This window comes from Micromys minutus, assembly GCF_963924665.1.
Source record: "Micromys minutus genome assembly, chromosome: 32".
In the NCBI taxonomy this organism is placed as follows: Eukaryota; Metazoa; Chordata; class Mammalia; order Rodentia; family Muridae; genus Micromys; species Micromys minutus.
In genome coordinates this window covers 14,594,054-14,615,054 of record NC_137967.1, presented here as the reverse complement: position 1 = coordinate 14,615,054, position 21,001 = coordinate 14,594,054, and the positions used below count along the sequence as shown (strand labels likewise).

Here is a 21,001-nt window from a genome sequence, read left to right as displayed (position 1 = left end):
TCCATAGCTTTCTCTTTATTTTCATTTATGTTTGGGACGTCTGCCTGCATGCATGTACACCATGTGCAATGCCAACTGAGGCCAGAAGGTGATGCTCCCCCGGAACTGTAGTTGAGGGCCATCAGGAGCCACAATCACACCCAGCACTATTTCCAAGCGCGGCACACACTCTTAACAGTGAGTCAACAGAGCTTTGGCCCACCTACCTTCCTTTCATCCTCTTTATTACAGGGTCTTATACCTGTGCACAGCCCTGGAATGTGCTCTGGCCTTAAACTTAGTTCTGGCAGCCTCCGCCTTCAGAGTACTGGGATTAAAAAGGCATGCATAGGTCCCCAACCCTGTCCAAGTATTCTTTTCTTCGAGACAGGTTCTCAAGTATCCCAACTTGGCCTTGAATATTATGTACAGCCAAGAATAACCTTGAACTCCCAATCTACCTGCCTGTACATCTTAAGTATGGAGCCTACAAGTGGGCCCTCAAACCTAGATCAGTTTGTGTCTTTTAACACAATGGTTAAATGAGTTCTCTAAGCTTACGGAGATTACTCAAGCTGAGCCCAAAGGGGACAGAGAAGAGGGAAACAGATCTCACCTCTACGTTCCAGACGAAGGAGCTGTGGAAGAGTTCTGACCATATTTTGCTGACTTCATTAATGTCCTTGACATCCCAGATGTAGATGCTGTGGTCTTTGTAAACACAGGACAGCCACTGGTGGGTGGGGTCAAAGGCCAGGGCCACTGTATCTGGGTAGACTGCCGCTGCCTTTCTCTGGAAGAGGAAGCTGCCAAAGCCACACAAGTCAGTCACCATCAGTGCCAGTCAGCCATCCCTGGTCTCTTTCCGCTCCAATCCCACTTCTCTGTCTTCTCTTCTCTTTTGTTCTGCTTCTAATACAGGTTACAAACTGGAAGTGCCCACATGGCCCAGAGAGTATATTCATTTTTGTGAAAATGACTGTATTTATAATTTATTATAATCTAATGCTACATTAGAGATGAGAGTAAGACTGAGAAGCGGGGCTGGAGGGATGGCTCAGTGGTTAGAGCACTGGCTGCTCTTCCAGAGGTTCCGAGTTCAATTCCCAGCAACCACATGGTGGCTCACAACTGTCTGTAACAGGATGCTCTCTTCTGAAGTGTCTGAAGACATCTACAGTGTGCTCACATATAAATAAAATAAATAAATCTTTAAAAAAAAAAAAAAGACTGAGAAGCTACAAAAGCACGCAGCTTCATGAAGATCATGAAACAATGGTGGCACCCACTGTAGTCTGTAGGTGTGCAAGGACCACACCCTTGATGGTCACCAATAGATGATCTACAGCATCTGCCATCTGCAAATTACATACCAGTGACAACACTGAGTGAAAAGGACAGTCAGAGCTACACACAGAAACCCTGGAGGAAGAAAAATGTCTGCATCATATGTGTGCTTGGTACCCACAGTAAGTGAGCCCCCAACTCAGGTCCTCTGGCAGAGCAGCAAGCGCTCTGACTCGCTGAGCCATCTCTTTGGTCCCTTTTGTTTTTCGATAGGATCTCCCGACACAGTTAGCCTGGTACGTTCTTTGATATGTGGCGTGTGAGTGTGAGTTGAACACACAAAGATCTGCTGCAGGTGTGTGCAGGCTACAGTAGTGTGCCCCTCAGTTCTCAGCAAGAAAAGTGGTTTTTACAGATGAGGACGCAAACCCAGAGGGCACACTGATGAGGCCCCACAGCACATTACACTAGGATGAGCCAGGCGGTCTGGCTACTGCGATATGGCAGGACCCGTAGCTTGCTCACTCTCCGCTTCCCTTTCCACACTCAGCCACTCCCTCTCCAGCTTTCTCTCAGAGAAGTTGCTGTCCTTGGAACTAACAATTTCCAAAGAGGCAGCCCATCGTAATTAGATACCCACGCTACTTCCCACAAAAAGACTCTCCCCTCCCCTCCCTTCCCCTCCCCTCCGGACATGGCAGTCATATGACGCCTATTCAAGGGCTTACCATGCACACCCCTATGCTAACCCCATGAACCTCAGAAGGGACTCAGGCTCACCTAGCTGTTTTCCATCAACAGTCCAGCCACCCAGGCCCCAACCCATTGCTAGTTCTGCAACATGCGGCACCATTTATACTTGCTACTGACACGGCTGGTTCTTATTCCAGACACTCAGTGGCCAAGGCCCGCCTAGCGCACTTCTAAGCCACAGCTTTCTTCTGGCTCATCTCACTTGTGTGCTTTTCCCGGAGCGCCCTCCCTATAGTGAGGCTTCCTGGAGCAGAGATTTTGCTGCCAGATTTATTTTATTTTATTTTATTTTAAGACAGGGTTTCTCTGTGTAGCTCTGGCTGCCTTGGATCTCACTCTGGAACCCTGAGATCCACTTGCCTCTGCCTCCCGAGTACTGGGACTAAAGGTGATAAACACAACACCTGGATGTTGGCAGTGATTTTCCTGGCCCAGATTCCTGCTTTCAGCCTCGGGCTGTCACCTAGTAGCTACCTAATAAATGTTACAACTCAGGAGAACACGTTTTCTTGCCACCACTCCTGCTCTGATCGTATCTTCCCTGATGCAGGAGTGTCCTCTTACCCTGCAGCTTGCCTCTAAAGTAGGACTTTATTCACACACATGCCACCAGTGCTCAGAGCTGAAAGCGGATATGGGCTCACGGTGGATGGATGTTAAAACACGGATGGATGGATGGATGGATGGATGGACTGATGCCATCCAACAGATTCTGGGCACACCCTCCTTCCCCCAGTGTAGGGCAGTACCTGGAGTCCAAACCCTGGGCCACATCCACTCCCAGGTAGTGCGGCTTGGGCAGGTTGGTGAGGTAGAGCAGGCTGTGGGCCTGGAAGATTCGGACTATCCCGTCTGTGCATCCACAGAAGATCAGCTCGTCACTGACACACAGGCAGGAAGACAAGGAGACCTGAGGATATTTTACATGATTTTGAAATGTAGCAGCAGTCACCACTGAGGATGAGCCAGTATGCAGAGACACGGTTTGGGGCGGAGTTGCCACAGTTATTCAGACACTTGACTGTGTGTGAAAATGGTCAGGGATGTAGAAAGCATTTAAGAGCACGTGTTCTTGCAGAGGACTCAAGTCACACCCACATGGTGGCTCCCACCCACCCACCACTCCAGTTCCAGGGTTCTAATCCCTCATCTGACCTCCACAGGCACCAGAAGCATACACGGTGCCCGCGCACACATGTGGGCAGACCAAGTACACACATAAAAAGAAGTCTGAAAAAAAGTAGTATGTCTTCAGCGGAGGGTGGCAGGTCACTTGTAGTATCTGGGTTGAAGCTTAGACGCAGACACACACACAAAAGGGTTTTAAGTGCCATATAGGGACTTGATTTATGAATATTTAGTGTTCTGTCAAAGTGTGTGCTTGTGTTATTCTTGTTTTTCTGTTTTGTTTTGTTTTTTGGGTTTTTTTTTTTTTTTTTTTTTTTTTTAAGGTTTACTTATTTTGTATATAGCATTCTGCCTGCACATGTGCCTGCAGGCCAGAAGAGGGCACCAGATCTCATTACAGATGGTTGTGAGCCACCATGTGGTTGCTGGGAATTGAACTCAGGACCTCTGGAAGTACTCTGAGCCACCCCTGCAGCCTGTGTGTTATTCTTGGTTTTGTTTATTTTTTGAGACAGGGTCTCACTATGGGGTCTGAGATAAAGTGGTATTGTTAGTAATCCTATGGCCTTAGCTTCCCAAGTGCTAGGATTAGAGTGTGCAATACCAAACCTTACCAACAAAGGGATTTTTCTTACACCAACAGTGGTGGTGACCAACTGTAATCCCAGGACTGGAAAAACTGACGTCAAAGGATCACAAGTTTGGGGTCAGACAGGTCTATAAAGAGGCTCTGTCTCAACAGAAGCAAACGAGCAAAATAGCTTAGTTGTTTTAAAGTTGTTTACGTTCTAGAAAAAAAAATTTAAAAAAATAGGAAAAAAATGTTACGGCTGAAGAGATGGCGACTGCTCTGGAAAAGGACTGAAGCTTGGTCCCCGGTGCCCACAGCAGCTCAGCACAAGACCACCTGGACCTGCCCGTGCATCCTACACCACCTTCTGTCCTGCACTTGTGACAGACCAGAGTTTGGTTCCTAGTACCCACAGTGCTGTAACTCCAGCTCCAGCACCTCTGACACCTCTTCTGGCTTCCCTAAGAACCTGCACTCCTTTGCACAAACACACAGACGCACGTAAAAATAATTTTTAAAATGATGTCTAGATTCCTAGAAGACAGATAGAATTTGGAACACTTCCATGTACGGTTTAAGTTCTTAAGACAAGTTCTGGAGGCAGTGATGAGGCAGCCCAGAAAATGAGTAAAAAGCACATTGTTTCCACGGGACGTGCACTGCCAATGGGAAACTGAGCTTGGAGCTTGGAGCAGGTTCACAGCTTGGACTCAACTTTCAGGTACTGGGATAAAAAAAAAAAAAACAAAACAACTCTGCCATTTATTAAAACACTGACCTTTAAAGTTTTACATATGTGCACAGGCTCTTTTTTTTTTTTTTTTTTTTGACAGAAAAAAAAAGTTGGCCCTTAAATTAAGAAGAAGAAGGAAAAAAAAAAAAAAAGACTCCAGCATATTATCTCACGTGGCTTCCTTGTCCACTTGGAGAAAAGTGGTATTTGCATTTAAAATTTTCCTGATTTCTTTACTTGTGCAGAAGGAAGGGAGGCTGGCGCCACAGTGCATACGGAGCAGAAAGAGGATGGCCTATGGGAGCCAGTTCTCTCCCTCCAATGAGTGCGGGCCGCCAGGCTCAGAGGCAGGCACACTGACTTGTTCAGCCATCTTACTGGCTCAGTATCTGCTTTAACAGTATCTGCTTTAACAGATGAGGAGATGAGGAAACTGGGGCTCAGAAAGGGACAGCAACACACAAAGGGACAGCAACACACAAAATCTGTGCTGTCAGCCACCGACACAAAGCCAAGCATGGCGGCACACGCCTGCACTCCCAGCACTTGGGAGGCTTGAGGACGAACTGAACGTCACAATGAAGGGGACTCTGTCTTGGAGAAAACATGACCACCTCAGCCCCTCCCCAGATCATCAGATGCACAGGAGCACCCCTTTACACACCAAGGGAAGGACAGTTCCCCAGTGCCTGCTGGCAGAGAGGAAGGAAGGGGGTACCTTCAGGTTGATCCACTTGTCCAGCACCCTCTTCTCATTGAACTGGCAGAGGAGGCCAGAGTAGGACACACAGAAGGTATGGCCTGCCATCCGGCCCCGGCCACAGGCCACGCCACAGAAGATGTTGTTGTGCAGCTCACCCAGGATGCCTGAGCGCCCCACCAGGGGCACTGTGCTGGTCACCTGGAAGCATAGCAGGACACGTTAGAGACTACGTCCTGGCCTTGTGCTCAACAGGACCATAACAGGTCCTTTACTGACACCACTAAAAAGGAGGGATTTTAAGAGAGTCTTCCATGTGGAGGAGAAGGAAGAAAAAGCAGAACCCATACCTGGGGCAAAGGGGCCAGGAGGCAGTGGTTCAGCAGTGAACTCTGACCTGGGCAGAGTCCAGCAGGATTACTAGTCAGCACCTGTATGCCTAAGAAGCTAGGTGACCTGGGAGACCCTGCCTCCAAGTCTCAGGTAGACGTAGGAGCTACGCTGCTAGAGATGCGCTGAGACCTGGCTGGAATCGGGGCAGAAACTCACCTTGGCCTCAGTAGAGGCTTCCAAGAACCAAAACCTCACATGCCGATTGCCAACGGTGACAAAATAGCTGCTGTCCTCAGAGAAGGAGAGGGCAATGACTCTACAGGACACCTTGTTGGAAGCCACCACAATGTCTTTCTGGAAGAGTAGGAACGGAGCAGTTCACAGCACCACCCACCCATCTCCATACCCTGCTCTCTCTGTTCTCTCTCCCATTTTTCTTGGACCTGGCATTGGTCTAAACTCTAGGGAAAACGGTGCAACACTGGTCATTCCTAGTCCCCAGAAGAGCAGACAGAGAATGCTCTCAGGGAACAGTAAGTTTCAGAACTCCCACCAAGACCCAAGCTCTACAGCCACAGGCTGGGAATGGTAACAGAATGGGACGTAAGGACTGCACAATCTATGTCTACCACACGAACAGCTATTGCTCTGGGCCCTGTCCTGAGCCCCTCACAGAATAAGCTATGGGTTTCAGCTCAGGAGGGAGGAGTTTCTCCACCCTGCCAGGCTGTGCTCAAAGTCACAGGTGGGTTAGAAACAGAACCAGGACTTCAAGTCCTGCTACAGCTGTGCCAAAGCCCAGTCTCAGAGTGCATGCCAGGGAGTCTCAGAGTGCATGCCAGGGAGCCGCAGCTCACATAGCACAGGCAGATGTTAGGAAAACCGTTTTAAAGGTGAAGAAACAGTCTAGGAACTTGTCCACGGTCATAGCTAGTCAACATAAAAATAATACTTCTGTCATAACCTTACAACGTGGGTGTTTAGTTCCCCATCTGTTCCCTATAGCAACATAGACACGATGGCCCAAACTCTACCTTGCCACCAGATTACCTTAGGGACAGAAGCCTCACCGTGAGCACGGTGCAACAGCAGGTAATAGGCTGGTAGGTGCTCCCTAATGCCCAAGATTTAGGGTGCTGGTGACTCCCCTGCCTACCCATAACCCACATGCCCACTGGGCTCTCACCTTCCAGTCCCAAACATTGAGGACCATGTCATGTTGGTAGCCCATGGACACGATGTGCTTCATATTGGGTGAGAAGGCCACACAGGCCACACCATACTTGTGGCCCAGCATCTCCGCCACCTGAGTCTTCTCTTCCACATCCCAGATGCGCACAGCTGGCCGGTGCCCGTTCTGGGGGTTGGGGGGGGTGAGGTGTGTGTGAGAGGTCATTACTATTGCTGAACTATGTGTGAGGCAGGGTGTGATGGTTTGTATATGCTCAACCAGGGAGTGGCACTATCAGGAGTTGTGGCCCTGTTGGAGTGGGTGTGTCACCGTGAGCGTGAGCTTTAAGACCCTCATCCTAGCTGCCTGGAAGTCAGTCTTCTCTTAGCAGCCTTCAGATGAAGATGTAAAACTCTCAGGTCCACCTACACCATGCCTGCCTGGATGCTGCCACGCCCCCACCTGGATGATACTGGACTGAACCTCTGGACCTGTAAGTCAGCCCCAGTTAAATGTTGTCCTTATAAGAGTTGCCTTGGTCAGTGTCTGTTCACAGCAGTAAAACCCTGACAGGGATAGAGGGGCTGTTTCAGATGAAGTTGGCACTGCTATAACTTGTTCCCAAAGCCACCTCCCCTAGTTGCCACAGGGCCTTTCTAAAACCAGGAGGCAATTCAGGGATTCCCAGGCCTGCTGGAAGAAGAATGAATGAATGGCTCCCAGACCTTTCCCACCTGCTCAGTCAGGACTCACCTCTCCTGTCACTATGTACTTCCCGTCTGGAGAGAAGGCCAGGGCACTCAGGGACTTCCTGGGGACAAGCAAAGGGGTCCGTCACCAGTTCCACCAAGCACTGTGCGCTTGCCATTCTACCCACTCCTGGTCCCAAAGGCCGGGGAAAGGCTTGGAGAAACAAGTGCCAGCAGCTCGTACAGCCACTGCAGCCTGTGTGCCCAGCATGGCACTCAGGGAATGGAACGAAAGCAAAGGTCTCTTCCTTCCCTCAATACCAAACCTAAACACCATAGACCCAAAATCAAGGTTCTGCTTCCTTCCCCCAGTGTGGAGGGAGCTCCAGCACCTTACCCACCTGTAACACAGCCCTGAATCTCAGGTGCAGCCAATGGCTTGGCCTAACTAAAGGAGGGGTGCTCATGGGTGGACCCCTGTAGACAGGGCAGATACAGTTCACAGAGTGTTCTGGAAACCCCAACAACTGAAATGTTTCTAATACTCTGTGTGGGCATGAATGCACATAGATGCCAAAGGTCAATCTTCAGTGTGGCTCTTCAGGAGCTATCTGCCTTCTTTTCTTAGACAGGGTCCCTCACTAGGACCTAGGGACCACCAGACTAGACTGGCTGGCCAATGAGCCCCCATCTCTCTACCTTTCTAACACTGGGAATATAAGCCCATGTCCCATACCTAACTACTTATGTGGGTCCTCCTGCTTGCTTAGCAAGGACTTCACACCGAGCTAACTCTCTGGCCAATTTCTGATCCTCTTAATTAGCCTGAACATGGTTGACGTTGACTCCCTGACATTTTGGAGGAAAGCCCACGCCCAGATTGTATAGCTTTAGCTCCTCCTTCATCTCAATCTAGTTTTTACACACTTTGTTTTTGTTTCCTTAGACAGGATCTCATTGTGTAGCTCAGGCCTTACTTCACAATCCTCCTGCCTCATCACCCTAAGTGCTGGGATTACAGGCTCGTGTGCTACCCACCTGGCTTCTACGTGAGCCTCACAACTCCACAGATGATTTACCATCCTGCCTGGCCTGTGGATGCCATCTAGTGACTTCTCTTTACAGTCCATATGACATCCAGCTCCCTCCCTAAGATGCAAAGAGGCGGTGTAGCTTCTGCTGGAGCTTCCCTTTCCCTTTCTTGATCCCCTGCACCCAGTACTTGGGCCCACGACTACTCTGCTGTCACTTGCCTCGTCATCTCTGCTGTGCCTCTGTTCCTGTACCTGGGGATCATTACTGCTGTTTGGTCTCAAACTCAGCGAGGCCTTCCAATATAGCTTTCCCCATTCTCCTTCCTAACACCCCTGCAGGCATCTTCCTCTAGTAACTAATCAGCTAGTAATCTGCTGGTGGGTTTATGGTCTGCCTCCCCTGCTGTCTGGAACTCTAGAGGGCAGATCCTTGTCTCTGCTCGCTGCTAGGTCACCAACACCTGAACAGTACTTAGCACAAAGCAGGCCCTGTGAACACGGCTGAGGGAATGAACCCATGAACACCTCCAGGCTCTGTGGGGAAGGGGATCTGGGCCAGCATCCTGGTCCCCAAGCCTGGCCCGTGCCCAGTTCCAGCTTACCTGGTAGTGTTAAATATATGTTTCTGCTTGTTCTCTTTGGGGTTCAAGATCACCACCACACAGCTGGGGAAAAGAAGAAAACAAGTCTAAACTGGGGGCTTGGGAGAAATACTGGGCCCAGGGATGATTCTCTCCCCAAAGAAAAACCCAGGTGTCAATAAGGCTCCCCCTGGTTTTGTTTCTAGTTTTTGTCTCATCATGTAGCTCAGGCTGGCTCTGAACCTTCTTGGCACAGGAGCCTTGGCTGCCTCTGGCTCCTGTGCCAAGAAGCTCTTAGTTTTAATGGTTCTGAGGAATGCACCCAAGGTCTTAAATATGCTAGGCAAGCACTCTACAACTAAGGTGCATCTCCAGCTTTTATAAGGCTTCTTCTGGGCAGAAGGTTCTCCTTCTGCTTCCCCCTCCCTCCAGATATTAATGCTGAGAAATCTTGGGCACTTGTCAATATTAATATATTCTTAAACAGAAACAAGCACTTCCTTTGCGGAGATTATTCTGGAAGGCCCTTCAATCCTCACAGCTGTGTGGTGAGGCCAGGGCGCTTTATATCTGATTTATTTATATCTGATTTAGAGGGCCACAGGCCAGGGAGGGGAAGTTCTTTGCACAGGCCACCCAGCAGGTCAGAAACAGAGTGGAGAAGTGAATGTCTGCCAGCTGGATTTAGAGCCCAGCCTGTCCTCAATCTTAGACCGTTTCCCAAGATCTCATTAATAGATAACATTTGTTACTGTGAGTCTACCCGCCCGATCTTGTTGGGGGAGAAGAAGCTCTTTCACTGCCTAAGCAGTGCTGGGGTAGGCTAGACAGATATATCTCTGTAAACCAGATCTCATTCAGTTCTCTCAACTACCCATGTGGAGTGTATTCCTAGGGAGAAGCAGAGGCACTAAGAAGAGCAAAAGCAGAAGACCTTGACATAAGTTTGGCTTTTAGCCACTTGAGCTTCCCAAAACCGCTACCACCTCACATTTGATTAAAAAGCTTTCTAAGCACTGCCTTGCCGGGTACTACTTGACACAGATGGGCCTATGGAGTTCCCTCCACAGCCCTCAGAGAGAGCAGCCTTCTGCAGATGGAAAAGGCAAGGCCCAGAGAGATGCACCAGTGACTTCAACTCCAAATCCCTAACCAGTGACCAGCCGCTGAAGCCCACACACGTGCTTACCCTGCTAAGTAGGCCACATGGCCTGTGCCAGGGTCACAGGTTAGCCCGCTGCTGTTCTGGGCTGTGATGCCAAGCACCTTCTCAAGTGTCACCTGTAAACAAAAGGGCTGTCAGAAAAAGACCTGCTCTATAGCAGTCCCCGTGTGACATAGCTGCCTCAGCCACGGATCTTAATTTTTGCTGCATTCCACACACACTGAGCTTCTGAAGTCATGCTGGTTACCAGGAACGAGCATTTGACCTTTGACAGCATTCCCTTGCCTGCTGCAAGAGGAACAAGTGCTAGCTAGGAAGAAGTTGGGCCTGCAAGGGAGGGAGAATGCCTGGTGACAAGGTGACCTCTATGTGTCAAAGGGTGCTGTGGATGAAAGACCTAAATCCTGACAATCACCCTTCTTTACAGATAAGCCAGACGGTCCGGCTGCTGGAAGCAAACCAAGGTACTGAAGCTCCAAGGTCAGCACTTCAGGCCACACTGGGCACACACAACACTGGGCACACACAACACTGGGCAGAAGCAGGCAGGGTTCCCTCATCAAATTCAGTCTCCCGGTTTCCAACAAGTAGAAAAACAAGTTACACTAAAAACCTTTTCAACAGGTTGAAGATACAGTCCAATAATAGAATGCTTGTCCAGTGTGTATAAGGGAGTCCTAGCATTGACAAAAAAAGAAAAAAGAGAAAAATTATTTTGAGACAAGGTCTATTTGTGTAGCCCTGGCTGTTTTGGAACTCGCTATGTAGACCAGGCTGGCCTCAAAAGCTTTCTGCCTCTGCTTCCTGAGTGCTCACATTTTTAAAAATCTCACAATTAAATTTGTGTGCCAGAACTCCAACATGGTTGCTAAACAATAAATAAGCTACAGACTAACAGAATTGTGGTACTTTCATATGTTAAATATACTGGTTTCTAGTTACTGTAGAGAAAAGCATTCTTGGTAGCCTGCCTTTTGGATAAGTTGTAGGTTCCTTTTTCTTCCACCTTTGCAACTCCCTAACACTAGGTACAAGAGAAAGAGGTTAGAGCGGAAAGGGAGACACAGTCGAGTACTTCCTGCTGATTAGAGCTGTCAAGTACCTTGGGGCTAGTTTGATCTTCGTGGTCAGGACGTCTAATTTCTTCTTTTGTCTCTCTGGAAGGACTGCTAGACAAACTGCAACCAACAACCAGCAGCCAACAATCAGCTAGCCTACTCCTTTGATCAGGGCTCTGTCCTTTATATATCCTCTCACGAGTTCCCAGAATTCGGAGTATCACACACACACACACACACAGAAACTACCTGCAGCTTAAAACCGCGCCCCTGCAGTTCGAACAATCTGAAGCATTCCCATATCCCATACCTGGGAGAAAAACAAAACCATTCCTATAACATCCTTGTGTTTTTAAAGAAACCTAAATTCTCAGCACACTTCTCAAGTCCAGTCACTGGCCTCAGCACGGACAAGCAAACACAGGAACGGAAGTGCTAATGTTCACAATCAGACACTGTGCTCAGCCTCTGAGTAGGGGGCTCCTTAACACTCCTGGCAGCCCGAAGATACACCCACCCCTGTCACCCTCCAGATGAGCAAACAGAGCCCCAGAGCAGCACCCACCCAGAAGGAGCAAGGGCCAGGATTCTGGCACAGGCAACGGCACCATGGTTACTGAGCTTTAGCTTTTGCAAGCCAGATGATCTCTGGGATGTGCTTGTCACATGAGAAACACAAATGACACAACTCGAAGCAGTGACAACAGTACCGACTGACACTAACAGGACGCCTGCAATGTGCCTGCCAGGTGTTGTTCTGAGGCTTAGGACACAGGAAACCACAGAATCCCACAGGTGCCCTGTGAGGAGGCCAGGGAAGGTGTCACACACCTGCGATTCCAGTGCCTGGGAAACGGGAGGAACTGAAGTTTAAGGGCAGTTTGGGTTAGAAGATGTACGTTGTGGGGGATTCTACATCATTATTCTTGCTTTACAGCAAGGGTAACTGAGGCATGGGAAAGTTCCTAACTTGCTACAAGGAACAAAATTAATATTATAGTTCAGGCAGTGGAGTCCGGAGGCTACGCGTCAGACCTTACTGTACCTCTTTCCGTTATGTGCTTCTGGGATTCTCCTACATACAGTTTAAGAACTCTAAGGTACTTTCGGGAGCTCATAAGGACCCTGGAGGGGAGTAAAGTGGGTGTCTTTAGGCTGGGATCCAGGAACACCTCTCTGGATAGCAATATTCAAGCTAAGACTTGAGGGATGGGAAGAAGCCAGAGACAGAGTACAGCAAAACACCCAAGCAAAGGACTCATCAGATCCAAATCCAGGAGGCAGAAAAGAACTTGCAATTTAGGCAAATAGAAAGCAGGCCATTAAGGCTAAACTCAATGAGAGGGAGGACACAGAAGGTATGGCCAGAAAAGTCAGCTAGGGTGGGGCGAGGTAGCCCAGGTCTCTAATCCCAGCACTTGAAAGACAGAGGCAAGTAGATCTCTGTGGGTTCAAGGCCAGCCTGGTCTACACAGAGTTCCAGGACAGCCAGATCTACATAATAAAGAGACCTGGTGGGCAAGGGTGGCTTGTCTAGGACCCAGAAGTCTGGGGAGAGGGGACACATTGTGACTGTCATCTCCACTTCACACAGAGATCTGTGTGTCCAGGCAATGACTAGCGAACACTACTCTTAAAAGTGTTGCTGAGGACTGGGGGTTGGAAAGATGGCTCAGCAGTTAACACGTGCATTTGTTCGTCCAAAGGACTTAACAACCATCTGTAACTCCAGTTCTACAGGATCCAAGAAGAGGTCCTCTTTTATACTTCTGAGCACCAGGCACCTTCGTGGCACAAAGACATACATACATACATGTAAAAATAAATAAACCTTAAAAGAAAAAAAAAGAACAAAAACTAACAAACAAAAAAACAAACAAAACACCAAACCTGTTGCTTTGGGAGAGGAACAGCATCAGGAGAGGTAGCTCAGCATCAGACCATGGTCTAAGAACGGACTCGTGTGAGATTTCTGAGTGCTGTGAGAAAACTCAAAGAAACCAAGACAAGAATCTCATGATCTCAGTTTCTTCAAAAACAGAACAGAACTGTTCTCGGACTTTGCTTTGAGGACCCTCCAGGTGTAACAGATAGGAGTAAGTCTACTTCAGATTACTCATTACGCTAAATATTGTTATTTCTTCATATGCCATGTGTTACTTGTCCTTGTGACTGTACACTTTACTCATGTGATTCCTCTACTCTCAGAGTACAAACTGTCTGATGATCAGACTAAAGCTGGGTATTGCATGAGACCTTAGCGTGCCTCATTTATGACTCCATTCTCCCAGGTCCTGCTGCCTTCAGAGTAGTCAACAGCTTAGCAGGTAAAGGCCCTTGGGGCCAGAGCTGACTCTAGGAGAGTGGACTCTCAAAAGTCGGCCTCAGCTGCCTGCTCTACACAACTAGTTCCAGGACAGCCAAGGCTACACAGAAAAACCCTGACCAAAAAAAATTTTTCCCACTAATAGCATTTCTTCTATCTAAAGTCATTTCTTTCTGTGACTCAAATTTTGTGTAACTGTTCCGTACACCCTCCTCCCCAGGTAGTGCTAAGATTTTTACAAATAATTAGTCCCTTTCTCCATCATTTTAAATAGTACAGAGAATAAGAATCAGTTCTAGTGAAGGGAGAGGAAAGAAATCAGGACTAAAAAGAAGGAAGTCCAGAAATGTTGAGCAAGTAAGTCTCAAAGACCCAGGGGAGCAGGGCTAGTTTTTAATTCTAGCACTCGGGAGGCAGACAGGTAGATAACTCAAAACCAGCCTTCTGGTCTACAGAATGAATCCCAGGACAGTCAGAGATACACAAAGAAACCCAGTCCCGATAGAAACAAAACAAAACAAAAACAACAAAAGACCCAGGGGAGGGTTAACAAAATACAGGGCCAGGAAGGGCACCCCTTACCCCGAGGCGCCACGGAGGAGGCGGGGCAACAGCCAAGAGCCCACCCTCTCCCTCAGACTCGGGTAAGGCTCTTGGTGCTGTTGTGGCCCCAAAACAGTCAAAGAAACACTGGAATGAATGGACACGTGTCTTAGGTCACTGGACAGTAAAGTGAGACTAGGGATGATTTGTAAACGCAAAACATTCTCGGGAGTTAGAGCTAAAAATAAAGCAATGTGCTAACTCTGGGTGGAGCCAGAAAGGTGGGCGGCACCAAACGCTGAAGCCAACACGAACGTGGGGGAGGAGCCTTCGCCAAAGGGGCGGGGCTTCCGGACCACAAGGGCCTGGGAAGCCACCGGAGGGTACGAGAAGTGACGGGAGGGACCGAAGCCTTGAGGTGGGACCAAGGTGGCACAGAGAAGTCCCGAGTTGGTTAAACAGGGCGATCAGCCTCTCACCCGGTTCTGCACAGTGTCCTCGGGAGCCGCCGCGAGTCGAGTCCGCCGCCGGAGGCAGAGCGGTGGGGCAGGAGGAGGGGAGGACAGGTTTCTCCGCGCCGGAACTCCCGCCATGACAGAGGGCAGCTTTTCTGTCGTGTCACTCCGCGCATAACCTCCGGCCGCTAAGGCAGCCATCATGCTGTCGGATACCAGCGTCCGTTACGCTTCTCAACAGCCGCCCGTAGCCAGCACCCACTCGAATAGCGAATGGCCGCGGGAAAGCCGGCGCCGCCGCCCATTGGACGCAGCCTGCAGCTCGACTGGCCAATCGCGAGGCTGCCGGGCGGGCTCATTGACCAATGGGAGGTAAGAGGCGGAGCTATGGAAAGGTGGGGCCACGGCCGGTCTACTTCACTGCTTACTGTGAGCCTTGCGGCGTTTTTCTACTAACCTGTGCTTTCTCTGCTCATAGACATACAGCTTTTAACTTTTATGAGGCTAAGAGCTCAACCTGGTTTTTTTTTGACACAATCCAGGAAGGTTATTCAAACTGTACCGATCTCCCGGATGTAAGGGTAGGGTGGACCCGGAGAGTAGCGGACTTGGCGGGGCTCGGGAACTCCACCGCCCTACTCTTGCCTACGCAAATAGTGAGGACTAGGACGGCGAAGGTTGTAGTCAGTTACTCACGGTCCGCGTGTGGGGCGTAGCCGCGGTAGCCCGAGGAACATCTTGTACGCATGCGCCCTCAGTTCCCCGCCCCCCCCGCGTCACGTGTTGCCGAGTTGCTCCTCCATGGAAAGATGTGGGGCGGATGGATTGCATCGGTGCGGGACGGGCTTCGGCCCAGACTCAAGTGCTACTGCTGACAGGGCAGGACTGGTCGGGGTGGGACCCCCAACACTGCGGGGCGCCCGGGCACGGACAAGTGAGCGCAAGCAAGGGGCGTGGTTCTGGGCGTGGCCTCTGGAGGGGCGGGACTTGGTCCCGCCTTGAGTCTTGGGAGCTACTGCTAGGAAGGTGGTGGTGTAGGTAGTTCATCATTGCTACCTTAGTAATGGAAGGGTGAGAGGGATATGCACACAAGTCGTTCTCCCTATTCATCTCCTGAGTTATTTTTCTCTTTGACCCGTTTTCTGGGGCATTACTGGTTAAGGTATGCAACATTGTCTCCACTACTAGGATGTCAGCGGCTCTCTGCTGCCAACAAATTTTATCTCGTTTCCTGTTATTCCTAGGTCGCTAAACTAGTGCCTAACACATACTATTGCCCATCAAATGTTTGTTGGAAGGGTTTGATTTTTTTTAGCCCAGACGTCTGTTGGGGTTTGGGAATCGCAGCACAAACCTCTCAGAAACCGATCTCAGTTAAACAGGGCTGGTTTATTGAACACACACTCCTACCAAGACTGATCACTCAGACCCGGGAACTGTAAGCTCTTGAATATTTCTGGGGCCAGTTTTTATAGAGGAAAGAAAGCATAAGGGTCTGATAAGTGGGTGCAGGTAGGGTTGCAGGTGGTTGACCTTTTCCCGAGTTTTTTGTTTGTTTTGTTTTGTTGTTTAGTAGACCCTAGTTGGGATATTTCTAAGAAACTTCAGAATATTTCTTCAACTTGTCCTTGCTCTGAGCCAAACTTTTTCTGTGTCTACAGTCAAGTTGCTTTTATGTCAGCAATATGAATGAGATTGAGGCCGGGCTGGAGAGACGGCTCAGCGGTTAGAGCACTGACTGCTCTTCCAGAGGTCAAATCTCAGCAACCACATGGTGGCTCACAACCATCTGTATTGAGATCAGATACCCTCTTCTGGTGTGTCTGAAGACAGCAACAGTGTAGTCATATATAATAAATAAATCTTAAAAAAAAAAAAAAACCCACACACTGAAGAACTGAATACATAAACAGGGAGCCTCAACAATCCTTTCTTTCTGTCAGCACAACTTGGGCCTTTAACCCATCCTCTAGCTTGTCCTCAGAACATCCCCTGCCAGGGACACAGCCACAGATGGCTGCCCTCTAACCTGGCCTCCAACAGTAACACCCGCAGAGCGTTCCTCTGCCCTGTCTGCCTGAAATGCAGCAGCTAGATGACTTCATAAACTTCCCAGTGCTTTGTTTTGTCTTGCCTGTATGTTTTCAGATAAGGTTTTATATAGCCCTGGGTGACCTTAAACTCATGAAATTAAAAGGAACTTTAAACTCAGGGGGCTGCATAGATGGCTCAGTGGTTAAGAGCATTGTGTACTCTTCCACAGGACCTGGGTTCAATTCCCAGCCCTCACGTGGCAGCCCTCAACTGTTGGTAACTCCAGCTCCAAGGGATCTGATACCCTCACACCAATGCACATAAAATAAAATGAAGTAAATGACTACAAAATAACTTCAAATCCTTTAAAATCATACATTGGCTGGGCAGTGGTGGCACATGCCTGTAGGTCCCAACACTAGGCAGAGGCAGGCAGATTCTGAGGTCAAGGTCAGCCTGGGTTACAGAGTCAGCTCCGGGACAGCCAGGGATACACAGAGAAACCCTGTCTTGAAAATACCAAAAACAGTTATGATTACATGTCAGCAATGTGCACCTGAGCATTGATGCTGGCAGAGGCTGGAGGAGGACACTGGGTCTCCTGGAACTAGAGGAGGTGACGTGCATGCTGGGAACCAAACTCCGGTCCTTTGTGTGACTGGCACAGGCGTAGTGCAAGCCTAATGACCTGAGTTCAGTTTTTGGAATCCACAGTGGAGGAAAAGAACTGAGTCCTGAAAGTTGCCCTCTGACCTTCACATATGTAGACAGGTATGGTGTGTGCCTGTCCTCCGCATTCCTTTCCCCAACGTTAGTAATACTAAAATAAATAACTTCTTTGTAGCGGTAATTATTAAAATGATTCTGTTGTCATCAGCCTCACAGTCTCATTCTGCACTGAGCCAGGTACCCGGACGCTATCACGCGATCCACAAGCCACCACCTCTACTCGGTTCACTTCCCAGGCAGTCCATTCCACCCATCCTGGCTGCTTCTGTCCTGGGTGGTCCATGACCTCCCCAGCAACCGTCCCAGCATGTTGTTTTTACTCACTTTCCCTTGGCATGTTGTTGCCAAGCCTTGCACATACACACACATATCTCATTCCCTGGCCCCACGCCAGATCTGTGGCTCCAGTTACACTACTCAACAGTCAGTAACTTAGCAAACAGGTCTATATGTTAAATTCTCAGTCCACAGGATGGACAGATGACTCAGTGGTTAAGAGCACTGGCTGCTCTTCCAAAGGTCCTGATTTCAAATGCCAGCAACCACAGGGTGGGTCAAAAAAAAAAAAAAAAAAAAAAAAAAAAAAAAACAACTGGGATTAGATGCCCTGTTCTGGTGTGTCTGAAAACAGCTGCAGTGTACTCACATAAAATAAATAAATCTTAAAAAAAAAAAAATTCTCAATCCACAATCCCTCTACACTATAAGCTCGAAACCAGCTGACAAAGATGTAAACTGCCCAGCTAGATAAGATAAATTGACCTGGGGCTGGAGCGATGGCTCAGTGGTTAAGAGCACTGACTGCTCATCCCAGCAACCACATGGTGGCTCACAACCATTTGTAATGGGATCCGATGCCCTCTTCTGGTATGTCTGAGGACAGCTACAGTGTACTTATATGTAGAAAATAAATAAATCTTTAAAAAAGGAAACCCATAGAAACCCTTAGAAATAATCATAACAAACTTATCCATCTAGAGATGTGCTGAAAGAAACATCCATGTCTGCTGCCATGTTGCCTCCTCCTCAATCTCCCTCTTACTCCTTCTCTTCTGCTTTACCAGAACTTTGTTCCCGCCCACTTTCTACTGTCCAATCATCTATCATTTTGACATCAACCTACATTTCTTTAAAAAGGAAAGAGGAGGACTGGAGAGAAGGCTCAGCAGTTAAGAACACCAACTGTAGCACCTTCATGGAGGCAGTGGGAGGGGGAGGGAGGATGGGAGGAGGAAAGGGAATACCACCTGAATTGTAAATACAGAGAAAATCCAAAAAAAAAAAAGTTAAAAAGAAAGAGCACTGCCTGCTCTTCCAGAGGTCCTGAGTTCAAATCCCAGCAACCATATGGTGGCTCACAACCATCTGTAATGGGATCTGATGCCTTCTTCTAGTGTGTCTGAAGACAGCTACAGTGCACTTATATATAATAACTATACAAATCTTAAAAAAATAAATAAAAGCAAAGGAGCCATGTGTGGTAACACACACCCTTAGTTATTCCTAGCACTCAGGAGGCAGGGGAAAGGGGATCTCTGTGAGTTCAAGGCCAGCCTCGTCTACAGAAGGAGTTCCAGGACAGCCAAGGCTATATAGAGAAACCCTATCTCAACTACTACCACTATCAACCCCAAAAAAGATGAGAAAATATTACCCAAAGAGATTCAAGAGTAGGCCTGGTGCCATGAGGCACAGGAAATGAAACACAATGGGAAAGGGCTTCTAGGAAGGAAGTTGAAAGCCTGCCTGGGAGCCAAAGAGTCCTTGAGGGATGTATTCCAAGGGCTTATCATTAAAGAATTACATCTTCTTAACAGCCACAAAGTCCTGAACTAGCGGTGGCTTAAGCAAATTATGAAGTCCATGGAGCCAGTAACATGAAGTTATGCCGTAGTCACAAACGCCCCAAGCTCCGGCTTTCTACAGCCAGGTATAGGCCTTACTTACACTATGTCCTGGGTAGGTGTTTGTACCCCAGCTCTACGGTATTTCAGTGGGGACTCAGCTTGGAAGAGCTGTCCCTACTTGGAACATTTGGTCTTATGAGGGGAGGCTCAGCAACTAAGAGCATTGTCTGCTCTTCCAAAGGGCCCACCTTTGGAAGAGATCTACTCATTGGCCCCTGGGAAACCTTTTGTGTACGAGTAGCCCGTCATACTGTAACTCGTGTTCCTCAGGCACTGTAATCACATGGAGTAAAGCAGCTCAGTGATGAATGGCCTTCATATGGGGAGAGGCAGCAAAGGATTTAAACAGTGCAACTCCCCACAAGGTTTTGCTTCTCTTTAAGATTTATTTTCACTTCTTCACGTGTGTGGTATATGCGTGTGATGACAGGTATCTAGAAAGACCGGAGACATAAAGTCCTCCTGGAGTTACAGTTGGCTGTAAGCCTCCTGGGGTAGGTATTAGGAACCAAACTTGATGTCAGGTCCTCTGCAAAAAGTACAGTGGACCCTCTTGCCTATTGAACAATGTCTCCAGCACCCTTACATTTCTCTTGTATGAAACATGGGCAGAGACTGACATACCAGCACTGGTGTAGTAGCTCTAAGCATCATCCAAGATGAGGGGTCCTCTCCTGCTCTGTCATCCTTAGTCTGTGGCTCCAAGATGGCTACCAGCGCCCCAGCTTCCAAACCCTTGGCGTTCCTGGAAGGGAGGAAACACCAAAAAAAGGTCTCAACTCTAAACTGAGCCAGTTCTCTACAAGGCCTTCCTAGGATCCCCGTTCACGGGTGGCTTTGTCTTCGTCAGTCCCCAACAATTGTAAAAGAGGCTGGGGTGAGGTCTTCTAGCTACACATTTAGCCACCCAGAAGAAATCGCTAGTTCTGTCAATAAGAAAAGACCTTTAGAGCATGCTGATTCGGTCCTCTCAGTGTGACCAACCAGGCTACAGCACGTGATGGAGAAGGTGAACACTTGTCCGGGTAATGCAGGTGTCCAGAGGGAAGGCCCAGCATCATGAATACTGATACCCAGAGGAATACTAGAGAAAAGGAGCAGAGCTATTTATTTGTCTTTGTTCTTTGTACCCTTCGGATTCTGCTGGACTACTCTTTCTCCATTCTGTATCCTACGCTACAGGAAAGAGTACATTGGCCAGATCAGGGCTTGACTCACCTGGGATAGTCCTTCCCCAGCAAATGCTAATGACCTCATGGTTGGACTTTTGTTAGGAAGAAGAAGAAAAAAAAGAGGGCAGATATTGAAGTAGTCAGCTAGCAAGCTCTGTGTGTGGGGAAGGAAGGGGTGTTGCGTCAGTAGGTCTCATGTCTGTGTCCAGGAAGCATGGGGCTAGTGAGGACATTTGGCTCCCAGATGGAGGCTGAAGGAACTGCGACATTCAGGCTCCCTGGCTGTGTGCCTGGAGTTCTGTTGTGTGTGTGCCACAGTGTTCCTGAGTCAGCCCTTTCATCCCTTTTACCCGTAGTCCATGCTCTAAGCAGCTTTTGTAAGAGAAGTCTTGCCCCACAGTCTCTGTTGGGATTCTGTAAACCCCACCCCTCAATTACCTGGCAGTAGCCAGGTATGCTCCGCCCCAGTGAGCTGACCCTATAAAAGGGGCTGCTTGACCCCTCCTCTCTCTCTTGCCTCCTGGCTCTCTTGCTCTCCCACCCCTATCCTTCCTCTTCCCCTTCCCTTCCCCCCTCTCCACGTGCTCATGGCTGGCCTCTACTCCTCTATTCCTCTCTCTCTCTCTCTCTCTCTCTCTCTCTCTCTCTCTCTG

General features: G+C 48.7%; 1 protein-coding gene across 1 annotated transcript in view; it reads right to left on the bottom strand.

Moving 5' to 3' along the window:
- WDR62 (WD repeat domain 62) overlaps positions 1–15,229 on the bottom strand; it is a 39,003-nt gene extending 23,774 nt beyond the window's left edge. The window contains exons 1-10 of the mRNA XM_080909239.1: positions 15,203–15,229; positions 14,531–14,711; positions 10,149–10,240; positions 8,981–9,043; positions 7,409–7,466; positions 6,671–6,841; positions 5,701–5,838; positions 5,170–5,352; positions 2,769–2,929; positions 596–785 (exon numbers count right to left, since the gene is read on the bottom strand). Coding sequence (XP_080765365.1) covers positions 596–785; positions 2,769–2,929; positions 5,170–5,352; positions 5,701–5,838; positions 6,671–6,841; positions 7,409–7,466; positions 8,981–9,043; positions 10,149–10,240; positions 14,531–14,710 — 1,236 coding nt within the window. The 5' untranslated portion in view covers position 14,711; positions 15,203–15,229. The remainder of the gene's footprint in view (positions 1–595; positions 786–2,768; positions 2,930–5,169; positions 5,353–5,700; positions 5,839–6,670; positions 6,842–7,408; positions 7,467–8,980; positions 9,044–10,148; positions 10,241–14,530; positions 14,712–15,202) is intronic.
- Positions 15,230–21,001: the final 5,772 nt, after the last annotated feature.